The 25247-nt window shown below is 48.1% G+C and overlaps 1 protein-coding gene across 2 annotated transcripts in view; it reads right to left on the reverse strand.

The window, feature by feature from the left end:
• LOC138288428 (glycine N-acyltransferase-like protein 3) overlaps positions 1-25247 on the reverse strand; it is a 165276-nt gene that overhangs the window by 98787 nt on the left and 41242 nt on the right. Inside the window, exon 2 of one of the 2 annotated variants that reach the window (XM_069229978.1) lies at positions 1802-1886. The exons of the other annotated variant lie outside the window; for it this stretch is intronic. Coding sequence (XP_069086079.1) covers positions 1802-1879 — 78 coding nt within the window. The 5' untranslated portion in view covers positions 1880-1886. The remainder of the gene's footprint in view (positions 1-1801; positions 1887-25247) is intronic. 2 annotated transcript variants of the gene reach the window in all.

Raw genomic sequence — 25247 nt, forward strand, 5'->3', positions numbered from 1 at the left:
CCATGCCGCCCTGCAGGGTCTGTTGCCCCTTACGGAGCAGGAGGTGACGATATATATATATATATATATATATATATATATATATATAGAGAGAGAGATCTATATATATTTTTTAGGAGCTGTATGGTTTCCTTGGGGGCCACAGTAGTCCCCAGGGAAACCATGCAACTACAACTACAAAAAAAAAAATATTGCCCCACAGGGGGTCGCCCCCAGGGTCATCTACCATTTAAAAAATATATATAATGGGGGGCCCGTTTGCCGAGGGGGCCGACCTCCCAAGTGAAATCCCTGAGGGCCAGGAAACCTATTCAGAAAGGCCTCATATGAAAGGGGATAGTCTCCCCTTTCAAACGAGGCCTTCTTGGACGTTGGGGAGGCCGTTTGGGGCTGTTTTCCCCATTGGAGCAGGAAGCGGATGCAAGGCTGCTTCCTGCTCCAATGGAGAAAACAAAACAGTGACATCGTGCCTTGTGGCATGCTGATGTCACAAAGGGGAGGGAGGCGGGGGAGAGACACAGAAGATTTTCTGTGTCTCCCGGGGTATTTTCAAATAAAAAAAGATCCTCTGCAACGCACCAGAGGATTTTTTAACCCCCTCCCTGGTGTCGGTCACTGGTCATGACCCGCACAAGGGAGGTAGTGTGACGCCCACACTAAAGAAGTTAAAGAACAGCAGCAAAATTAAGGATATTATTTTCAACCAGCAGGATGCCAGACAAACCTTGGAGCGTTGCTGGGAAATGCTACGGATTAGCAGTGTATATTTTCTTGTAAACATCTGGAGGCACATTTTGCACAATTTTACACAGCTCAGCCAGTCACCTTGCTGTGCTGTGTGAAAGGGTAAAGGTAGGAATGCACCAAATTTACTATAGTATGGTGCATTACTTCCTTTCCTTACTCTGGCATCCTTTTGGCTGCCTAGCGCTAACTCAGGCACCCTTGCCCCATTCTGCAAGGGTGCCTGCATTGCAGACAGGATTGTATTTGTGGCGGAAGGGACACCTACCTGCACAAAACAATCCTCTGAGACACTTCCCTCTTTCTAGGTGTGCTGCAGAACACAGCACTCATAGAAAGAGGAAAAACGAGGAGAAATTGAGATATTTCTCTCCATTATGACTCACCTGTGGAGCCATAGCATTTAAACACATTCCCAGGACTACCTGTAATGGTAAATCTATGAATGCACCAAAATTCATGGGTGAATGCATGGGAACACCCACGCTCCATCCAGGGAATGCCTCTTTGGGGCACAGTAATGCAACACAGCGATTTACGCTGCATTGTTGTGCTCTAGATTTATCAAGCCACGCAGGCCACACAAGGTGGCCTTGTATGTCTTGATAAATTCACCTTAGTAGTTGTGTCACCTTTGTGCCCCTTTGCATGGCGCAATGCCGACACAACTACTTGATAAATATGTCCCTCGGTTTCCTTCAAAGACAACTTTTTGGAATAATGTGGTGTCTTAACCAATTTAATAAGAAATAATTTTAGTATGATTTAAATTAAATGAATGAAAGGAAACATTTTTGAGAGAATGGAGCACAGAGTTAAAAGAGCGATGTGAAAGACATAAGGTAAGCTGTAGGGTGGTTGTAAGGTTAAAAAAGATGAAAAGACCTTTTAAATCAAAAGGGTCTGTCGCCCTCGATTAAAAAACACTCACTTGCAATGTAATTTCAGTTTTTCAATTGGTTTTGAATCATTTTACCTGAAAAAGTGATTTGAGAAATAATCATAGATTCGTGTAGAAGCAAATGATTAGCATATTTTATAGACAATAGTTATTTACCTTTAGGGAAAGCGGGATATGAGACTCCAACTCCTTCCTCAGAAGAAGGAGACTTTCTTCACATTTTAGGAGTAGCATGGAGGCTCTAGAAACAACACACAATCAGTGTTTGAGAATGATAAATATTATCCACTTAGGAGCAGATTTTTTTGGTACTTTTATACGTCTTTTTTTCATGGTTTTTCTGTTCCACGTTTCTGTCTGTATTGTGTCTTAAGAATGTTTTGCTTAATACATTTATTACATGGATTTCTTTGTTATTTATTGTTATTTATTGTATTTTTTTATATTTATACTGTTTATATATAGCACTTGATTACCCCTTTTAGAATAGGTCCTCACTTAAATATTTTTAAAATAAACATTGAGCTCTCTGCATCACACATAGGATTGTGTAGTCATGCAGCACATTACCAATCATTTCTCCTATTCTGTTAATTTTTGGGTCTTTGCAGTGCAACAAGAGATGAAGGGCCAGATTTAACAAAGGATTTGCGCGTCGCAAACGGCGAAAATCGCCGTTTGTGAGGCGCAAATGCCTCTTTGCTATGCAGAAATGCATATTGCGAGTCGGGACCGACTCACAATATGCATTTCAGAATCGCAATAGGAAGGGCGATTCGGAGTGGCATGCAATACCATTTGCGACCGCATATGCGGTCGCAAATGGTATCACAGTTACCATCCACTTCAAGTGGATGGTAACCCACTCGCAAATTGGGGGACCCCTTCCTCTTTGCGAATGGACCCAAAACAATTTTTTCAGGGCAGGTAGTGGTCCAAGGGACCACTACCTGCCCTGAAAAAATACCGAAACTAAAGGTTTCGTTTTTTTTTTTTAAGTGCAGCTCGTTTTCCTTTAAGGAAAACGGGCTACACTTAAAAAAAAAAAACTGCTTTATTGATAAAGCAGTCACGAACATGGAGGTCTGCTGACGACAGCAGGCCTCCATGTTTGCGAGTGCCTTGACTCGCTATGGGGCCGCAATTTGCGACCCACCCCATGAATATTAATGAGGTGGGTCATTGCGACCCCATAGCGAGTCGCAGACGGTGTCTGAGACATCGTTCTGCATTGGAAATTGCGACTTGCAATTTGCGAGTCGCTGCGACTCGCAAATTGCAAGTCCCAATTTCCAACTTTGCTACATCTGGCCCTAAGGCCCAGATTTAAGAAACGTGGTGCTTCATTACATGACGCACCACTTTTCTTGTGCCCCATGTGTGTGCCGTATTTAATATGCGGTACATCATGGAGCAGGTTAGGAACAATAGCATCATAATTCTTGACACTATTGTGGTACTTTGCAGGATTAGTGCCAAAAATGCTGGCACTAATCCTGCAAAGTACATAGAGGCTCCTCATAAATAATGGTGTGCCTCATGTTAACACCTGCTCTGAGCAGGCATTAAACATGATGCTAAAAATGGCGAGGTGGAATCTCATAGATTCCACTTTTCTGAGCCTCCTAATGGGGGAATCCCTTCTTGCACACATTATGTCTGGAGGAGGCATAATGTGGCACAAAGCTTTACAAAGTAGTGCAATGCATGCATTGTGCAACTTTGTCAATATGTAGCAGCTTTTTCTCAAATCTAATGCCAGATTAGGGTTCAAAAATGATGCTAATGTGTCACCAGTTGGCGCTAGGCCCTTCTTAAATTCCGGCCTAAGAATAGACAAACGAGGCATGCGTAGAGAAGGGTATGCTGTTAAAATCCATGATAAGTGAATACCCCAGCATCTCCCAAGCAATATACTGACAACCCTCAAGGCCAAGCACAGAACGCAGGCAAAGATGTGATAGAGAGGACATTTTACACTGGAAACACTGGTATGGGAAAGTAGTAATCTCAAACATGAAGGAGGGCTTGAATGTTTAGGAAATGGGATATAACAACCATCTTGAAGATAGGAAACACTTTAGGCGAGACAGAGCACCAAGGAAGATGCTCCACATTGATCGTAGGGGTAAAAGGCTGAATTAATAGTTTGGCAGCTGAATCATTAAATAGCCACCTCGGCAAAATGTTTTACAAAACTATTAAAAACCTCACTAGTACATTGTAGAACTCCAAATCCCACCTAATCTCCTAAAATTCCTCAATACTCTTTCCTTCATGTTCAAAACCTGAGTCAAAACTCATGCACCCCCTGACGTCAACAAAACAATCCCCTGTTACCTTCACTCAGTGCATCTGCATGGTCCTTGACCATATCCTGGACCCCCTAAGCTGTGTTCGCCTCGCATTTGAGCCCCGCCATGCAAAAACAGTCTTGTTTCTCTGCAACCAGGAAAACTGAGTCATTTACCTGCACCAGCCCAGCTAATTTCCAGTATCCAGCAAACCTCACCTTCAGTTCCACTACTTTTTAACCACTATCTGTGCTATTTTCACACTCAACTCCAAAATCTCTAGAAGCACATACTGCAAAATGATACTCCTGCCATCTTACTCAAAATGTTGACCGCAGAAAAAACAAATTCAATCTGTCCAATCACAAACTGCGCAGCATCTCCTTGACTGATGGAAAATTCCATTTAATACAATGCTCTCCTACACGCTCCAGAATTTAGAAACTCCATCCATGCTGGCTTGTATGCCTTTTTAGTGGACAAAGCTATTGAATTTTAAGTGTTATCAAGCACTCTTATCTCCCAAGCTCCCAGAGTTCCCAGAGCATTTTGGTCTTCATTGATCCTGCTCTCAGCCCTAGCCATTGGAACCTCTGCCACTGTGACTGAAAAAGTAAAAAAATCGTCAGCAGACAGGTCCTGGCAAGATTACACTCCTGGATGTTAAAAAATAGGATAGTTTCGGACTGTCAAGTTGGATTCAGACCAAGGGTTCGTACCTTGGACCAAATCCTACACTTTTTATTGATACGTGGAAAGTATGTAACTATTAAGTGGGAACATCCTTATGTTGCATTTGTTGGCTTAGGAGTGGCATTTGACTTTGTGTCAAGGGATAGCCTATGGAATGTCTTGCAAGCCTATGGCATCCCTGTGGAGTTCTTATGAATTCTTAGTTTTTTACATTCTAACACTCTTTGACCCGATAAGGTGGAATAATGAGGGGGATTTATTCACCAAGATTCCAGTAAACTAGGTTTATTTAAGGTTGCATATTAGCTCTTACACCTTTCAGTTTATATATTAATGGAGTGGTGAATTGGTTAGCCCAATGTAGATGCAATACCCCTAGAGTTACGGGCATGAGCACACCAATACTCGCAGATGCCAAGCTCCTCGTTTTGCAAGCACTGTTGGATAGCTTTGCAAAACTGTTGTTCTGCTAGAGGCCTTGAGGTGAATCCCTCTAAAGTTTATGTATTTAAACCATCATAAATCTTTCAGGCAGAATGTGGCTGGATCGAGTATCATTGGAGCAAGTCAAGTGCTTTGGTTATCTGGGCATTAGACTTGCTGCCAACTTATCCTGGGCTCCCCAATTTGAGAAGAGCAAATTGGTCCTACATCAAAGATCCTCAGCAATAGTGAGGAAGCACAGGAGCATATCAAGTGGTGTCATTTCTCCTCATCTTGAAGAGCTGAACTCTGGGGATGGGTAGATGTGTCCTCATTGGTTGCTATTGAAAATATTTATTTTAAGATCACTGTTGAGCCTCCAACAGAGTACTCCTCTTACTCCTCTTCATATGAATCTTTCCTTACAAAGAATTGACCACTTCATCAATTTAAAACTACTGTCATATAGGGATATGGCTGTGGACTGCAGCTGAATTGGGCCCTTAGAGGGAAGATTTGAAGGAGTTTATTGGAATTGATAAATACACCCGGACCCCCTTGTTGAAAAGAATCAAACTCTTAAGCATGGAAATTGAGATGCAAGAATTCTGGGAATCAGCTGCTGATCTGAAAAAAAACATCCTTATTAAGGTTAAACAAGTATATTGGGACCATAGGATGCTTCTAATATCATGGGCTCGCAGCGGGCAAATTAAGTGAAAAATTATTGTCGCATAAATGGCACTATGAATTTTACTCGTATTTGAATAGGATACACCCCCTCATAGTGAGAACACTGTATATGAGGTATTGACTCGGAATCTTGCTCCTGAACTCCTTTACAAGCAAATGGGCCAAGCATGGTGTAGCGACATCAGAGTGCCCATTGAGCTTGGTTACTGTTGAAAGAGATGACCACTTTCTGTTTTTTGTCCAAATTATGCCACCCGTGAAGGAGGTGGTTTATTCCGGCGTGCGAACTTGTGGGCATAACCCAATTGAAGTCAGTGAGCAGAATCTTTAAATATGACACAACAGAATACATCGTTCTCGCTGTTGCAAGGCTTCTGATGTGGGCCTGGAGGATCCATTCTAACAAGCTTGCAGGAAAAGTAATAGGTGTTCTTTAATAATGATTTGAATGTTAACTCTGTCTAGGATAGTAAGCTCATTAAGTATTTTACGGTTATCAGGGGCCTTGTTTGCAAGTATACAGTAGTGCACAACTGTTGGCTGTATTGGTGTACTGTATACATCTTGTGTGCCTCAATGAAAAATGATACAAGGATGTGATCTTAAATGTCTTTGTTGCATATATTCTCCTTATTTATGTATCCTAGCTTGTCTTTTGTTATTATGTATTTTAGGTTGTCTTTTGTTATTAGCCTTTTTTAGTATGATGAGTAGTTTGTATATATTACTTTTGTATGGCACAATACCAAGCACCTTGTCGACACTTGTAACTATGTTTGTATCTATTTATCCTTATGTGTGCATTGATGTCACAAACGTTTTATGTGTGTTTACTTAAACGTTTTTGGGAGATGAATTTTTTAAGTAATTTTATAGTATAATGTATTTATTTGGACTTTCATGGCCTATGGTCGAAATAAAGGCATTAATGATATAATGCATCTACTATATTTGTATCCACACTGTGTACATATCTCACCTTAAATAAAATGTTGAGCTTCAAGCAATTGAGCAAGAATTTTCTAATCTTTGGCTTTTTCCAAATTCACCAGTGACACCAGTGTTCGATTCTTAATACTGAAAAAACACTTTCCTGTTATCTAAAAGCTTCCCCCACAATATCAGGGCAACAGCCAGAGGAAAATAAGCCAAGAAAGTAATACTTCTCTTCTGGTATAACCAGCTCTGTGGCCAAGACTCAGTAGCCCATTGCCTGTCCCAGAAAAGAACAAAACTGTGTGTTCCTGCTGTACTGGAAGACAGTCATCTGTTGAATTCCTTCAAAAACATAATCAAAACCTGGTTAGAAAAATAGAGCTAAATTCAGTTAACAAAATAAGACACCATTCAACCGCCAAACTCATGGGAGAGACACCACCGCAATGGTGGTGACATTTCCCCCCAAGTGTATTACAATGTTCCTGCCAGGCAGACTGGCTGGAACATTGTAATACGCATTCTCTCTGGGCTCCCAGGCAGGAACAGTGTTAGGATATTGGCCTCAACTTCTTTAGGGGAGTTGTGGCCAATATCTCTTCACACACTAGCACCCTCAGAATGCGCATTGTCTGCTAGGTGGACGATGCCCATTCCGACGATGCTGGGCAGGGGGCCCCTTCATTGCCATGACTTTGGTGTGGACAGTGCAGGGGCCCCCTGTGGCCCCCGCCACTGTCTTTCCACCAGCCTTTTCATGGCGGGGTCCCCGCCATGGAAAGGCTGGTGGAAAGAGGGGTTGTAATCAGCCAGGCAACACTGAATTCAGCACCGCCATGGCTAGTTACAAGCCTGACTGCCGTCACCCCGTCGGGATCTGTGATCCTAGCAGAGATAGGCGGATTGGCTGCCACTGTGAGGCTAGTGGTCCTAGGACCACCAGTCTCATAATCAGCCCTTAAATCTGCAAGTAGTACTTTAAAGCCTATTAGGATATCTGGTCATGCTAGACTGGGACAAAGTCAAGAGTTCAGGCCACCCATGATGGAGTGCAGGCTGGCTACAGGACCCGTGAGCAAGAGCACCTTAATCCTTGTTGCAGCACGAGTCCACACAGTTGGTGTGTTTCACCAAATTTCTCCATGCAACTGTGGTGATGCATCATTTCCAAGTGTGATGCACCAGTTTCAGGTTTGGCAATTTGAAATGAGGTATACCAGGTTAATTTGTGCTTGTGAGGCGATACATCGATCTTCTACATGCAGTGGCGGTGATGTGTTGGTTCCAAAATGGTGGTTTAAGGGACGATGCAGCAGTTCCCAGTGTGATATGCCAGTCTGGTCTCTGCAGCAGCAGTGATGCATCAATCTCAATTTCGCAGCAGGCAATACATCAGTTCCGATTGGTTCAATGGCGTCAATGCACAGATTCTGGGAGATGCAACACTTTATACTTACTTCCAAGGGTCCTGGACTGGGTTGGCACCACTTTGCAGAGCAAGACTTGCAGCTAGCAAAGTCCAGGTGCTGTTTGTAGATGGAAGGGAAGTCTTTTATGTCGTTGAGACTGCAGAACAGGAGGAAAGCCAGCAAGTCCTTCAGTTGTACAGCTGTCCTTCTTCCTCTCAAAATGTAATCAGGTCCAGAAGTGTACTGACTTGGTGGGGTCAGAAGTCCAGTTCTTATACTCAGTAGTGCCTTTGAAGTGGTGGAGACTTCCTTGAGAGCTTTTGAAATGCACAGAGTCCCTGCCCTTTTTTCCCTGGCTCCGGACTCACTACATGGAGTTAGGCATCCCTTTTTGTGGATTCGAATCACAGACCATTCAGGTGTTGTTGAAAGTGGATTATTAGTAAGGGCAGGTACGTACCTACACTTAGTAACAGCCACAATCTCACAATAGGTCCAGTCAAGGTCTCAATAAATCAATCCTTGCTCAACCCTTGGTAGCGTGGTCCACAAGCAGTTACGCTTAGCCTAGGAGATAGTTGTGTAAAGCAATCAATATCAACAAAACAGTATATAAGTAAATCAAAACACACAATAAAATCCAACACCAATTTATGAAAATATGAAAATAGGAAATAGTTTTATCTTTAAAATGACACAAAAATCCAATGTAGGGAACTGGGGATTCAAATTTGTAAAGATTAGATGTAAAAATAATTCTTTCTAGTGCCTAAAAACAGAAAAATGCCACCAGCCGGGGACATCTGGTCGTGGTTAACCAGGGCATAGTCAAAAGTTGAGACCAACCTCAATGGAGCCGAGGTCGGATACACTGAGCGGTAGGCCTAAGTCTATATTTTACCTTCTGACTTAGGGCCTCATTACGAGTGTGGCAGTTCGGTGACGTTCGGACTGCCGCACTCCAGGTGGTCTGACTGCCTCATTACAACCCTGGCCAGTGGACCCACCAAAAGTCCACAGTCACCACCAGGAACATCGTTCCTGACAGGCTGACGGCGGTCTGAGTTGTGTTCAGCCACAGCGGCACTGAACTCAGCGCCTCCGTACTGATTACAACTCAGCTTTCTCCTAGCCTTTCCATGGTGGTCACCCCACCATGGGAAGCCTGGCAGAAAGCCAGTGCCGGGGGCCACATGCACTTCCCATGGCATGGGCAGTGCATGGGTAAAGCAGACAGTGCACATTCCAATGGTGTTGGTGTGTAATGTTATTGGCCTCTGCCCCCTAAAGCAGCCAAGGACAATACTGTAGCACTGTTCCTGCTGGTCAGCCCGGCAGGAACCCATAATGCAATGTTCCCGCTGGTCAGCCTGGCTGGAACATTGTAATATGCTTGGGAGGGATGCCACCGGTATGACGGCAAGTTTGGTGGTCAGCTCATCCGACCACCAAACTCGTATTAAGGCCCTTAATCTCTTTTTTCTATTTTAGCCTTTTCTCTTGTCATCAGGTGAGGCTCCTCTTCCGTCTAGCTTGTGATACAATATTGTTACCTTGGCTGAGCGCTAGGTACTGGTCAACTCCTGGAAGTCTTGTTGATGGGGAAAAACTCAGAAGCTTCAGGGGGACAACCCAGGTGTCTGCCCTCCAGTAGTGGGCTGTGCCCTCCTGGTCACCCTTAGAGTGTCCAAACTTGGATCACTCTAAGCATTTCGGGAAAAACATCCCTTTCTTCTTGTCAAAGAATCCCGGTCCCTTCTCAGACTCAGGCTGGAACTGGGTATCCCCACCCCTCTGGGAACTGTTTTGGGGGCCTTTTGAGATCTCCTTATTTTTAAGTTTTTCTCCCCCCTCTTTCTTCTGTTGGGAACCCTGACCAACTTTTTGGGTGTACCCCCCAGGTACCTTCTTGGACACTCTGGTGCTAACCTAGAGATCCGCCTCCTCAGAAAGCTTCCTAAGGTTAGTCAGCTTACTGTCCACTAGGTGCTGGCGCAACTCTGTAAAGCAAACACTGAACATATGCTCTTTAGGATCAAATTATATAACCCTAAATAGTCATCTACTTTACTGCCCCGCACCCATCCATTCAGTGCCTTACTGGAAAAATCAAAAAAGTCTACTTAGTTCTGTGTAGAGAGTTTGGTGCTGTCCCTGAACCTCTGACAGTACTTCTCAGGGGTCAGCCCAAACTTGGCAAGCAAAGCAGTTTTCATGGGTGCGTATCTGTTTTGATCCTTAGGATCCAATGCTAGGAGTGTGTCTCTCCCTACTTCTGGTACATAACACCACAAGGCCGCCCCCCATTGCTCTTCAGAGACCCCATGAGTCCTTAGTGCAACTTCATAAGCAGCCAACCACTTAACAATGTCATCTTCACCACATAACTTGGCACTACATTTTTGGGTATGCAAACCTTCCTTTACCCAGCAGGTCCTGCATGTATGCTGCCACCATCACTGCTGGGCTGGACTCAGACTGCCTCGCCTAGATCTCCAGCTCTTTGAGACCCAGTTCATGAGCCAACAAAAGTTTCTTTTCAGCCAAAGCCATTTCAGCCTCAGCTTGTTTGGCTGCTCTTTCAGCCTCTCTCTCTGCTTTCCTCTCCTCTGCTTCCAGGTTTAACTTTGCCATTTATTGTTGGAATTTTCTCTCCTCCCTCCTTTCCTCTGTGGTTAGGCCATGGCTAGAGATACTGTTCACTGGTTTACTAGGAGGCACAATTCTAGGGGTAACTGGCACTACTGGCAAAAAAATCCTCTGAGGGGCCCTCCTCTGGACCCTCTTCCTCAACATTCTCATCTGAATGGGCCTTTCGGTATTCCTCCTTATGTTTCACTCTACTTGTCACAATTTTAATCATGTCATGCTTCATCGTCCTAGTTATTGCAATCCATGCTTTATTATCTAAGATGCAGTCATTTCAATAAAACCTTATTGAAGTATACTCTGCCTCTGATTGTCCTTGCATATGTGACACTAATGTAACTAAGAGAAATGGATGAGATCTGAGTGACCACGTGTTAGAAATGGGGTCTTTGGTTGGCAGTCAGGTTACCCCCTGTCCAAGCAAGGACCCTCACTCTAGTCAGGGTAAGTCACACAGAATCCAAATTATCCTGTGCCCACCCTCTGGTAGCTTGGCACTGAGCAGTCAGGCTTAACGTAGAAGGCAATGTGTAAAGTATTTGTGCAATAAATCATGCAATAAAAATATGAATTTTTCTGGTTAAATGCAGGTCAAAACGATCAAGATGTGATAAGCACACATTCGTTTATTACTTTAGAGAGTGATAAAAAAAGTCTTTAGTCTTTAAAAAGCAACAAGTGTCTCTTGCAAGCACAAAGTACCTGGTTTGCGTCAAAATTTTATGCAAGGGGCCACAGAGGAGATGCGTGGAAAACGGGTAGGTGCACGTCAGTTTCTCCGTGTGCACACAGACGATGTGTTGATATTTTTCAGGCAGCCAAGTCCTTGCGTTGATTTCTGGCATGCAGACTTGGATCCACTTTGGGTTGCAGGGTATTTGGATGTCCAGGGGACGGTGCAGAGAAATCCTAGACATGCAGGACGAAGTCACAGGAGCTGTGTTGATCCGGTGGGTGATGCAGGGAAATTTCTGTCACACAGCAGGCTCTGCATTGATTCTTCTTACAGGAAGTCAGACTGAATCATTCCGACTCGGCTATGCGTCGATCCATTGGGCCGTGTGTCGAAGTTCCGGGCACTGCATCGATCTCTTCTCAGGAAGCTGGGCAGCATCATTCCAGTTCGGCATGCAGTGATTTTCTCACCGCGATGCAGGCTGTGCATCGTTTCTGGCAGGCTGTGCATCCAATTTTTGCCACACAAAGAGTTCTTTGCAGGATCAAGTCTTTTTGACCCTGAGACAAGGAACAGGAGGCAAGCTCTATCCAAGCCCTTGGAGAGCACTTCTCAGCAGAGCCAGAGGGAAGCAAGGCAGTAGGGCAACAGCAGGGTAGCAGTCCTTTGCAGAAAAGCAGTCATGCAAGTCCTTTGGGGAGCCAGGCAGTTGCTCTTGGCTGGTTACAGATTCTGGTTCAGAGTTTCTTCACCAGTGGTATATGGTCCAGAAGTGTCTGAGTTGGTAGAGGCCCTGTATAAATACCCAAATCTACCTTTGAAGTGGAGGAGACTTCAAAGAGTGGCTTAGAAGTGCAAAAGGTCCTCTTTCAGTTCCATCCTGTCTGCTAGGGTCCAAGTAGGGGGTTTGGCAGTCCATTGTGTGAGGGCTGGTCACTGTCCTTTCAAATGTAAGTGTCAGGACCTCCACCCTCCCAGCCCAGGAAGACCCATTCAATATGCAGATGTGTGCAGGTGTGACTGAGCATCCTGTGTTTAAGGTTGTCTGAGTGAAATACACAAGGTAGCTGTCAAATAACCTAGCCAGACGTGGATTGTAAGGCACAGAAGGATTTAAGTGCAGAGAAATGCTCACTTTCTAAAAGTGGCATTTCTAAAATAGTAATATCAAATCCAACTTCACCAGTCAGCAGGATTTTGTATTACCATTCTGGCCATACTAAGTATTACCTTGTTACTCCTTTCAGATCAGAATCTACCACTCAAACAGTATATGAGTGTAACCCTAATGTTAGCCTACGAAAGGAGCAGGCCTCACAGCAGTGTAAAACGAATGTAGGGGTTCTACACTATCAGGACGTATGAACTACACAGGTATATGTCCTGCCTTTTACCTACATAGCACCCTGCTCTATGGGTTACCTAGGGCCTACCTTAGGGGTGACTGATATGTAGAAAAAGGGGAGATTAAGGGTTGGCAAGTACTTCTAAATGAGAAGTTGAAGTGGTAGTGAAACTGCACACACAGGCCTTGCAATGGCAGGCCTGAGGCATGGTGAACGGGCTACTTAGGTGGGTGGCACAATCAGTGCTGCAGGCCAACTAATAGCATTTAATCTACAGGTCCTAGGCACATGTAGTGCACTTTCCTGGGGGCTTACAAGTAGATTAAATAAATAAGCCAATTGGGTATGAACCAATGCCACCATGTTTTAAGGGAGAAAGTATATGCACTTTAGCACTGGTTAGCAGTGGTAAAGTGTGCAGAGTCCTAAAACCAGCAAAAACAGTGTCCAAAAAGTGGAGGGAGGCAGGCAAAAAGTTAGGGGTGACCACCCTAAGGCTGTCAGGTCTAACACCCCTATGTACTGGTCAGGTTTAGCTCCAAAATTTTGGAGCTAACCCTGAACGGTACATCAATAGTATTCGAAATTCTGACGCTTTTTCCCCCTACCCTGGGTTGCGGTGTGCCGTATTTTAAATCTAAGGGGCGCAAGAAATGTGGCGCTGCACTAGGTGCAGCCCCACTTTCCTTAAATTTGCCCCAGTGTTTTTTCCAGTGCCAAAGTCATAGGGGCATATTTACCTGTTTCCCGTAGCACTGGCATGAAGTTTAGCTGCCTAGCATCAATTGAGGCACCCTTGCACTGTAGTGCAGGGGCGCCTGCATTGCAGTGAATTATTGTTTATGTGCAGGAAGGTGTTCCTTCCTGCACATAAACAATCAATAATGGCCTTTTTCTTTTTCGATGTGTGCAGCACACATAGAAAAACCAAAAACGAGGAGAAATAAAAGTGTTTCTCCTCGTTGTGCCATGCTAACGGTGTTAATTTTTTGCGGTGCCTCAGATTTATGTTTCCTTGTAAATCTGGTGCAGTGTCTAAAAGTAATGGGTGTTGCGTGGGTACGCCCTCAGAAAAACCCATTGCACGCCACTCTGCTGCAGAAAACTGCATCAGGGGCCATATTTACAAGATGGAGGTAAGCTACAAAAAGTGGCTTAGTGACGCTTTGTAATTATTGCACAGGGCACAGCGCCACCGAAGCATCACAAAAAGTGATACTCTGGTGGCATTAGGGGCTTGTAACTCTGACCCTTAGTCACTTGAAAGTTATTAAGAGCTCTCTGGCAGTCTCCAGATTTTCCTTTACCGACCAGCAAAAAATCATTCAAATAGTGTGCCACATAATACAACTTACACCATCTCTGAACTGAAAAATCACTGAAGGAAAAAATGTAACATTTCAAATAGAGAACAAGAGATTGAACATCCTATGGGCAACATTCTGTTGATGTAAATACTTCCATCAAACTGCAGTCCGAATAAAGGGAAATCTTCTGGGTAAACAGGAAAAAAACTAAAAGTAAACTTGGGCCCTCATTACAACCCTGGCAGTCGCTGAAGGGAAACGACTCACCTCTCGACACTCAAGGAAGAACCACAACACCTTGGAGCCCGAGCTGCACTTTTTTCCAGTGCTGGTGTACCTTCTCATACACTAGGAACATGAACGCCGGTGAAGACGACCATGGTGAGTACTGCACCTAGCACACAAGGGGGGGGAGGAAAAGAGAGTTACACACAGGCACAACATGCAACACCCCCACCCTCACCCCCACCCCAACACCATACACACAAACAGATGCAACAACATTACACATACACCCCGTAACCCTCAGGAATAACGCGAGGACAGAAGGATTTGATTAAATTGAGTGTAATATCATAAATTTAGAAAAATAAGTTCTTAAAGCAATAAACAGTATGTACAATATATACAAAAGGAGGGACAATGCCCACTCCAAAATGTCCGTGGCCCACTGGGCCATAACACATAGGCCAAGGCCACACTTGACTCCTGCCTCATTACGGAGAGAACACTGCAGGGGCATCAGGTCGAAAACACACAGGCACCTCAGGGGGACAGGGAATGGGGGGGGGCACCTCAGCCAGAAGATGGTACAACGCCACTGGCCTGGAGGGGGCTCCATTCCCACTGCTTGGTCCTGGGGAGTACAAAGCCACAGTCTCTCTAGTGGGTGGGTTGGCAACTGCTTGGTCCTGGGAAGTGCAAAGCCACAGTCTCTCTAGTGGGTGGTTTGCCCACTGCTTGGTCCTGGGGAGTGCAAAGCCACAGTCTCTCAAGTGGATGTCTTCTTCCACTGGTTCTGCAGGGGGTCTTGTGCCCAGTGTATTTCATCCTGCCAAGGAGGGGCTGAGTGGATGCCTTCTTCCACTGGTTCTGGAGGAGGCCTTGTGCCCAGTGTGCTTCATCCTGACAAGGAGGGGCTGAGTGGATGCCTTCTTCCACTGGTTCTGGAGGGGGCCTTGTGCCCAGTGTGCTTCATCCTGGATGGGGCAAGGTCACAGTCTCCACCTGTGTGTCACACTGACAGGTGTTGCAGGGGCCAGGACGCACTGGGGCCCATATAGTCACTACTACACACTGCTCGCTGGTGGTGACGGCTGCTCAGTGGATGCCAGTTGCGCTGCAGGTGGCCGTGCTGGCAGCGGTGGTGGTAGCCTCCAGGCCTTCACCTGCAGCCTCGGACGGCTGCCCACTGGGGCTGCTGCTGCTGGCAGTGGTGCTGCTGGTGTCGGTGCACGTGGCGGTGCTGGCGTCGGTGCATGTGGCAGTGCCGGCCGCGGTGCAGGTGGCGGTGCTGGCCGCAGTGGTGGTAGCCTCCGGACTTCACCTGCAGGCTTGGGCGGCTGAAGTGCCATGGCTGGTGTTGTGTGCCCCTTCCTGCCCATGGCAGACGGTGGTGGATCCTTGCTTCTGCCAGCTGGTGTCTTTTTCTTGCCCTTGCTGGCTGGTGGTGCCTCCTTCCCCTTGCTTACTGGTGTCCCCTGCTTGCCCTGGCTAGGTGGCGGACCCTTCTTGGCCTTGGCAGGTGGTGCTGTCACACTGGCTGGGCTGACGGGTGCCTCCTTGGAGCCTCTCACACCTGCAGTTGGTGCAGAAACCACAGTGGCCGTGGACTGGGTGGTTGAGGTGCTGGGCTGGGTTCTGGCCACCCTGGGCCGAGGAGAAGGACGGGGGGGGGGGAGAGAGGGGTAGGGAATAGGTCAATGTTGGTGAGGAAAAGTTTCTTAGGGACACTGGGGCGGGAAAAGGGTGAAGGCTTGGGAGTGCAGGAAGAGGGAGTGGTAGTAGGAGGTGTCTGTCTGCTGTGTTTGGGTGCAGATGCATGGGCTGGATACTGTTGTGAGGTGGATGGCTGTTGGGTGTCTGAGTGCTTGCATTTGTGTACTTTGGGAGGAGGCGTCACAGACACAGTGGGAGAGGACACAGGGGACGTGTGCATGGATGTGGGGGTGGTGACTGCCAGTGAGGGGCATGTAGTGATAGGCGTGCTGGTGATGGAGGTAGTGGATGAGGGTGTAGTGCAGGCAGATGTGAGTGGAGAAGCTACTGGGAGGGAGGTGGACGAGGAGGGGGACACGGTGGAGGCAGTGCATGTTGGTGTGTATGCATGTGGATGGTGCTTGTGTGAGTGCCTGTGAGATGCAGTGTGGTGCTTGTGATTGCCTGAGCCACTTCTGTGTGTTGATTTGGGTGATTGCTGATCTGAAGGTGTGCTTGGGATAGGCTGGGGTTGAGGGGTTTGGGACTGGGTAGAGGAAGTTAGAGGGGGGAGGCAGGACACAGGGACAATGGCTGCCATCAGTGAGTTCGCCAGAGCCTGGAATGCTCTCTGTTGGGCCGCCACACCAGAGTGAATGCCCTCCAGGTATGCATTTGTTTGTTGACATTCAGTATGGCTGACTGCCCGACAGAGAGGGATCTCGGGAGGTCAATAGCCTCCTCACCGACGGCAGCAGGGCTGACTGGGGCAGGGCCTGAGGTGCCTGGGGCGAAGGAGATGCCCACCCTCCTGGGTGAGCGGGCACGGGAAACACGCTGAGGGGCTGCTGGGAGGGCAGTGCTGGTACGGGGGTGGTGGCTGTACCTGTTGTTGGGGTGCCCACCACTGCCAGGAAGGTTCCATCGGAGGAGGTGTCGCTGTCGATACTGTCCCCTCCTGTCTCTTTTGTGGTGCTCCCCTCGCCCTCCGTCCCAATAGTGCTCTCACCATCGGTGGATTCGGCCTCCAGGCCCATGTGGGATGCAGCTCCCTCCATCACTGGTGCTTCTGCTCCTCTGCCAAATGATGCTAATGCACACAAGGACAGGGTGATAAAACAAAAAGGGGGGGAGAGACAGAGGATATACTTGGTCAGTGCCAGCAACAACACTACGGTTGGCGTACACAACTCACAGGGAACAGCCCTATGCACTAGGCCATGCACTACCAGTTACAATGCTAGTCACCAGCCCATGGGGTACAATGCCTAACGCCATTAGCTGCACACCTGAAACCCACAGGACCCTGCCCAGTAGTAGATGCCCACTAACATTATTGGGGTTGGAGTGCATCTGAGCTTGCCCATCATTGAACATACCCTGCCATGTTCGCCCTGGCCTAGGGGCATCCACAGCCCATATCCCCCACCCAGGTAATACCTTAACGCGTGCAAAGTCATGATTCTGAATCTGTACTCACCCCCCTTGTGGCTGCTGTGATGCCTTCAAGCACCCATCCAACTCCAGATAGGCCACCGCCAGAATGCAGAACATCAGGGGTGTCAGGGTACGACGGGCACCCCTTCCTCGTTGAGAGGCCAGCCCCGCTGGACCTCCGCCTTCTTCCTTGCCAAGTGGCGCAGGTCCTCCCACCGCTTGCGGCAGTAGGTGCTCCGCCTGTCAAAGACCCCCCATGGTCCGCACCTTCTTGGCGATGGCACGCCAAATACCCTTTTTCTGATGGGCGCTGACCTGCAGAAAAAATACAGCAAAAAAGGTATTAGTCATACCGTCCGGACTGTTATACTCATGGCCCAACATATCCCCCCATCCCCTTATGCACATACATTGACCGCCACACATGCAGCACTCTGCCCAGGACCCCTCAGACGCCCCCTACACAAGGCTTACACTCACAGCAATCCATACATTCATGCGCCACGCATCATGCTCACAGTGTACTCAATTGTTTGTCTGGGGGACCATAGACTAAAGGGTACTGGGGTAGGACCCCATTCACCAGTCTCTCCAACTCATCTGAAGTAAAAGCAGGGGCCCTTTCCCCAGACACTCGAGCCATTGTCACTTCCAGACACAGGTCACAGCAGCCCTTGCAGTGTAGGTCCTCGCCTGTTGAAGGTCAGGTAGCAAGTGAGTGAAAAGATAGAAAATGGCGGTCACATCTGCAGCGGTGCGTACCATCACCACCGGCGTAAATCGCCATTGGATCCTGGAACCCATAGGCCCCAATGATAACCAGTATGGTGTTGAAATTACCTAATTTCCACTTGTCCCTCCTCACAGGTCAGGCAGCCGACATTTCACGTGGGCACAGGCCAAGGCACCTAACTGCGTCACAGCAGACATTGGCACATTAACTGACTTACGAGTTCACATACTATTTCTGTAAAGCAAAAATTGCATGTTAATGTTGAAATATGTGTGAATATGACCTTCTGCTCACCGTTTTTCACTCTAGACTTCAACCCATGAGGATGAATAGGAGACGGAGACATCCCCCCTTTTACAGACCCCTGGTGGACCTAGCGACAATGGAGGACAGGCACATTATCTTGACCTACTGCCTTGATAGGGCCACAATCCAAGAACTATGTGCCCAATTGGAGCCAGACCTGATATCTGCTATCCGTCACCCCACTGGGATACCCCCTCTAGTGCAGGTCCTGTCAGTGCTCCATTTCCTGGCAAGTAGTTCCTTCCAAGCGACAGTGGCCATGGCATCAGGGATGTCACAGCCTATGTTCTCAAACGTGCTGACCAGAGCGTTGTCTGCCCTGCTGAAACACATGTGCAGCTACATCGTATTTCCCCAGGTGGAGGATGTGGCCACATTGAAGGCTGACTTCTATGCACTGGGACATATCCCCAACACCATTGGTGCCATTGATGGTACACATATTGCATTTGTTCCCACCGGAGAGATTAACAAGTGTTCAGAAATAGAAAAAGCTTTCACTCTCTGAATGTGCAGATGGTATGTTTGGCGGACCAGTACATCTCCCATGTGAATGCAAAGTATCCTGGCTCTGTGCATGATACCTTTATCTTGAGGAATAGCAGCATCCCATATGTGATGTCTCAACTCCAGAGGCACCGGGTGTGGCTAATAGGTGAGCCCTTGGTCCCCACCCAGTTGATGTTGGTATATGGGTGTGGGTTTGGCCCTAAGGGTGATTGTGTGGCTAACAGGTATCCCTCGATATTTGCAGGTGACTCTGGTTACCCCAACCTCTTATGGCTACTGACCCAAGTGAGGAATGCTAGGACAAGGGCAGAGGACCGTTACAATGAGGCACATGGGTGAACAAGGAGGATCATTGAGCGAACCTTTGGCTTTCTGAAGGCCAGATTCCGGTGCCTCCATCTGACAGGTGGATCCCTGTACTACTCACCCAAGAAGGTGTGCCAGATCATCGTTGCATGTTGCCCAACCTGGCCTTGAGACGTCAGGTGCCTTTTCAGCAGGAGGATGAGGCGGGAGATGGTCTTGTGGCAGCGGTGGAGCCTGTGGACAGTGACGAAGAGGAGGCAGAGGAAGAGGATGTGGACAGCAGAATTACTATAATTCAACAGTACTTCCAGTGACACACAGATAAGACACTGTAACTTCACCTTCCTTTGCAGTTTTGTGTTTGACATTGAATATGGCAGCCTGATTTCCCTATTTCTATGGCCACTTACTGTACCCTTTGGCATCTCTATTTTAAGATCTCTGTGCCCCACTCTGGCTCCTGGTGTGTTTACTGCTGCCCACTACAGTTCATACCTATGTAAATATTACAGTACATTTGATTTGCAATGTTTATAGTTTGTGAAACTAATACATATGTCAAACAATTGACAGACTCCATATTTGAATTTGTTCCATGAGTGTTTATTTAGGTGCTAATAAGTCGAGAGGGTATTGCAATGGGCTGGGTTGCTGATGGAGGAAAGTCCAGGGTAGAGTCCAGCCTATTTGTATCGCAGGTGCATTGTCCAAGGGTGCATAGGAAGTGGAGCAATGGCAGTTCAAGGTGGACAGGGTGACAGAGTGGGACACAAGGGTAACAATCAGGAGAGTCTTATTTCCTGGTGGGGGTCTTGGCAATGTTCTCTGGCTTTTGCCTGGATCTCAGGGACCGTTTGCAGGGTGGTTCTCCTTCTGCAGGGGGTGGGGTGCTGGTGGCCTGTGGTTCCTTTGGTGGGGCCTCCTGTCCACTAGCGTCGGCAGAGGTGGAGGGCTGTTCTTCGGTGTGGCTATTGTCAGGGGCCTCTTGGTTGTGCCACTGCCTCCCTCATGGTGTTGGCCATGTCTGCCAGCACACCTGCAATGGCGACCTGGGTGGGGTGCATGTACCTCAGGTCCTGCCTGATCCCCAGGTACTGTCCCTCCTGCAGCCGCTTGGTCTCCTGCAATTGTAGTGATTGGCGTGCTGGTGATGGAGGTAGTGGATGAGGATGTAGTGCATGCAGGTGTGAGTGGAGAAGCTACTGGGAAGGAGGTGGACGAGGAGGAGGAGGGGGACACAGTGGAGGCAGTGGATGTTGGTGTGTATGCAATAGCTGGCAATATCTGGCCCATGGTTTCCTGGGAATGGTGGAGAGTCGGTTCCCTGGGCCTGTCCTCCCCCGGTCAGACAGCAGTCCTCCCAGCTTCCCTGTTCTCCTGTGCATCTGTCCCCTTAACCATGTGCCCACTGCCACTGACCCCAAGTCCCCGATCGTCGTGTGTTTGTGGGGTTGCCTGGGGTCCCTGTAGTGATGGACACACTGCTGATTGACGTGTCCTGGGGACAGAAGGATGGGCTCGCTGGGTGGGTGCTGTGGTGGTGTTTCCTGAGGGGGGAGGCTCTGTGGTGAGTTTGGACTGTGCCTGGGTAACCGACTGTCCAGAGGACCCTAATGGGCCAGGTTGGTCATCGTGATCTAGGCCTGCCGAGCTGTTGCCATCAGTGTGGGCCTCTTCTGGGGGGACTTGATTTGGCTGGCACCTCCTCTCCGGTGACGTTGAGTGGGGATCCTGTGGTGATGTAAATGCAATGTTATTGTTTCTGCGTGTGCCATCTTGTGCATGGGTATGTTTCCCTCTATGGTTGTTATTAGCAAGGCAACTTTGGCTTGTGTGAGTTGTGATTGGTTTGGCTAAGTGATTGTCACTAGTGTGCATGCTGTGGTGATGGGTGTCCTGGCAGGTCTGTGATGGCGGTCCATGCATTGGTGTTGCATACAGGGCTTGGAATTTGGATTGGGTGGGTTGTGATGGTGAGGTATATGTGAGGTGGTGGGGTGATGGGGGTGAGGGTAGGGGTTGTTGTTTGTGATGACTTGCAGGTAGGGTGGGGGATAAAGTAGTTAGGATTTGACTTACCAGAGTCCAGTCCTCCTGCTACTCCTGCCAGGCACTCAGGATGCATGATCACCAAGACTTGCTCCTCCCATGTTTTTAGTTGTGGAGGAGGAGGTGGGGGTCCACCGCCAGTCCTCTGTACTGCTATCTGGTGTCTTGCAACCACGGAACGTACCTTCCCCCATAGGTCGTTCCACCTCTTCTTGATGTCATTTCTTGTTCTTAGGTTCTGTCCCACAGCGTTGTCCCTGTCCACGACTCTCCGCCATATCTCCATCTTCCTTGAAATAGATGTCTGCTGCACCTGTGATCCGAATAGCTGTGGCTCTACCCTGATGATTTCCTCCACCATGACCCTTAGCTCCTCTGAGAACCTGGGGTGTCTTTGTGGTGCCATGGGTGTAGTGTGAGTGGTATGTGTGAGGGTGTGTGGGGTGATGTGTTGGGGTGTGTGCTGTTAGATGTGTGGATGTGTATGGGTGATGGTATTTTGTGGCTCATATTCAGTGGGCGCTCCTTGTCTCTCACTTGCCAAAATCTTTGGGTCGTAAAGGGTTGTGGGTAGTGTGTGTGTGTGTTTTATATTGGTGTGGGTGTGGTGTGTGTATGTGTGTCAGGTGTGTGTAGTTTGAATTGTCCAATGTGGTGTAGTTTTGTATGTGTTTGTGTATTTTGAGCGCGGAGGTCTGTACTGCCAATGGTTTACCGCGGTTGAATGACCGCTGCAGTGATTCGTGGGTCATGATGCTGTGGGCGTATTTCTGTTGGCGTAACGGTGTGGGTACTGGTGCCGCCATTTTATCACTGACCTTTGGGCTGGCGGACCTGTGTGTGTGTCTGTATAGTGGCAGATTTCTATGTGTGGGTCATAATACGGGTAGCGGTATACCGCCGCGGTCACGGTATGTTGGTGGCAGTTAGCATGGCGGTTAGCGGCACTTACCGCCAATGTTGTTATGAGGGCCTTAATGTCTAACTTTGCCATTTCAGGATCCTCTCCACATGCTCTAACTAAGATGATAGCCTCATCTACAGATGAATAGTGCACCACTGCATCCTCACTTGCTATAACATCATCAACTGGCTCATGTTGGGACCATGAAAGATCATTGATCAACCTGCATGGTTTTTGTAGGGGAAAAATGTCAAATTCTCCAAAGGCTGTTTGGAAAAATTACCAAAATTACTTCCTTCTCACAGTTTGTTAGTAAACTTTTCTCATACCATCTCTGGGTTGTTGTAGGAAGCTGGCTCTGTATATACTATATCAAAATGAGATATAGGCCCTCATTATAACATTGGCGGTATATACCGTCTACCGCCGCAGCGACGGCCACCAAAAGACCATTGCCGCGGCTACCAGCGTCCGCCGTATTATGACCACAGTCGGATTTCCGCCAAAAGGATGGTGGAAATCCGGCTGTGGCCATGCTGGCGGATGGCGGTAAGGTGGCGCTGCTGGCAGTAGCAGCGCCCGGCCAATAGACCACCGCAGACCGCATCATGACACTTGATATAGCCTGGCGGTGTTCTGCTGGCAGATTTGCTGCTGGCAGCAGTGCCCCGTCCTGTCTCCTGCCGGAGGACCCCCTCACAAAAGGTAAGTCGGGTGCTCCGACAGGGGAGGGGGTTGGGGGGTGTTTTGTGTGTGTGTATGTCTGTATGTGCGTGAATGCGGGTGTGTGTTGCCTGTAGTGTGCGTGTGCATGTATGGATGTGTGAGTGTGTATGTTGTGTTGTGTGTATGTGTGTGTGCTTGAATGTGAGAATGAGTGTGTGAATGCATGTGTGCATGTGTGAATGAAGGTGCATCAATGAAGGGGAGTCTGGAGAAGTAGGGGGCTTAGGGGGAAACTTGGGGAGAGGAAGGAGGGGGCGGGGAAGACCCCTATCAGTGACAGGGAAGGAATTCCCTGTCACTAATAGTGCCTACCATGGTTTTCGTGGCGGTAAGGAAGCCACGAAAACCATGGGTAGGCGGGGTCATAATCCCGCAGGCGGGCTAGTGACGGCCGCCGGGCTGGAGACTGAAGTCTCCAGCCCGGCGGCTGTTACCGCCGTGGCGGGCATGGTGGTACATTGGCGGTTTGGCTTGAGCCAAACCGCCAATGTTTTAATATGGGGAAAAGGACTGCTAGCCTGTTGACAGTACTTTTCTCCATTTTACCGCCGTCCACCGGGGTCATAATGAGGGCCACAGTGTGAGTCCAGGGGTTCCCCAAGAGGCTTGACAGAGGCCATAATAGATAATACTAATGCTCTATTTGTGGTAGTGTGGTCAAGCAGTTAGGCTTATCAGAGGTTAGTGTTAAGCATTTGTTGTACACACTCAAGCAATAAATAAGAACACACCCTCAACAACTTAACTCTAGGCCAATAGGTTTTTATATAGAAAAATATTATTTTCTTTATTTATTTTTAGAACCACAAGATTCAGATTGCACGTACGTACATTAAATGTAAGGTACTTTGCATAGGTATAGTTGGAACTTTGAACCAAAACAGTAATGTACACAGACTTTCATAAAATGGCAATAAGCTATTTTAAAAGTGGACACCGTGCAAAATTCAACTGTTCCTGGTGGAAGTAAGTACAGTTTGGTTAATACAGTAAGTGAAGCACTTACAAGTTCAGTCTCCGGGGCATACATAGCCCACTGTTGGGGGTTCAAGTCAACCCCAAACACCCAGCACCAGCAACACATTGCCAGTCAGGTACAGAGGTCAAAGAGGAGCCAAAATAACATGGGTGCCTACAGAGACACGGGGTGCTGCGGTTCCGGTCTGCTGGCAGGTAAGTACTTGCGTCCTCCGGGGGCAGAACAGGGGGGTTTAGTAGAGCACTAGGGGGGCCCAAGTAGGCACCCAAAACACACCCTTAGCGGCACAGGGGCGGCCGGGTGCAGTGGGCAAACAGGGCATCAGGTTTGTAATGGGATTCTAAGGAGGGACCCGAGAGTCACTCAGACGTTGCAAGGCACAGGGGGGTTCTCAGGTCAGCCACTGACTGGGCAAGGGTGAGGGCCGCCTGCTGGTCACTGCTGCACTGGTGGTTGGTTTCTCGAGGGCCTGGGGGCTGCAGGTGCAGTGCTTCTCCAGGTGTCGGATATCTTCGTTCTGGGCAGTTGCGGTCAGGGGGGTTCTTGGGATTCCCTCTGCAGGTGTCATCGTGGGGGAGCAAAGAGGTTAGCCCAGGGTGGACACGTCGTCAGAATCACCTGGAGATCCTTTCTGGGTCATTGGTTTCTCTGGACATGGGCCGGGCCGTTGGGTGCAGAGTGGTGGGGACTTACGCTTCTGGAGTGAGGTGGGAGTACCTTTAAAGATGGTTTCTTCTTTCTTTGGTTGGACAGGTCAGCTGTCCACTGGAGTTCTTGATCCTTTGTAGTGGAGTGGGCAGAGGTTCCTGGGCCCGCAGGATGCGTCGCTGGTTCAGGTTCTCTGAAGTTGGAGACAGGCCGGTAGGGCTGGGACCAAAGTAGTTGTCGTCTTCCTTCTTCTCTGTGGGGTTTTTAAGCTAGGCAGTCCTTCTTCTTTGTAGGTCGTCAGGTGATTTCCTGGGTTCAGGGTCGCCCCTAAATACTGAATTTAGAGGTGTGTTAGGGTCACAGGGCAGTAGCCAAACGCTACTGTCCTTGAGGGTGGCTTTACCCTGCTTGTACTTCCTCCCTTTGGGGAGGGCAGCACATCCATAGCCCTATTGGGATAAATACTCCAAACCAAGATGGAGGATTTTCCAAGGAGGGGGTCACTTCAGCTCTGGTCACCTTAGGGGTGGACCTGGCTGAGGGGGTGACTCTTCCTTGTTTTTCTCATTATCTCCCCGGACTTGCCGCCAAAAGTCGGGGCTGTGTTCGTTGGGCAGACATCTCTACTAGCTGGAGTGCCCTGGGGCACTGTAACACCAGG

The sequence above is a fragment of the Pleurodeles waltl genome, chromosome 4_1 (assembly GCF_031143425.1).
Source record: "Pleurodeles waltl isolate 20211129_DDA chromosome 4_1, aPleWal1.hap1.20221129, whole genome shotgun sequence".
NCBI classification, from domain to species: domain Eukaryota; kingdom Metazoa; phylum Chordata; class Amphibia; order Caudata; family Salamandridae; genus Pleurodeles; species Pleurodeles waltl.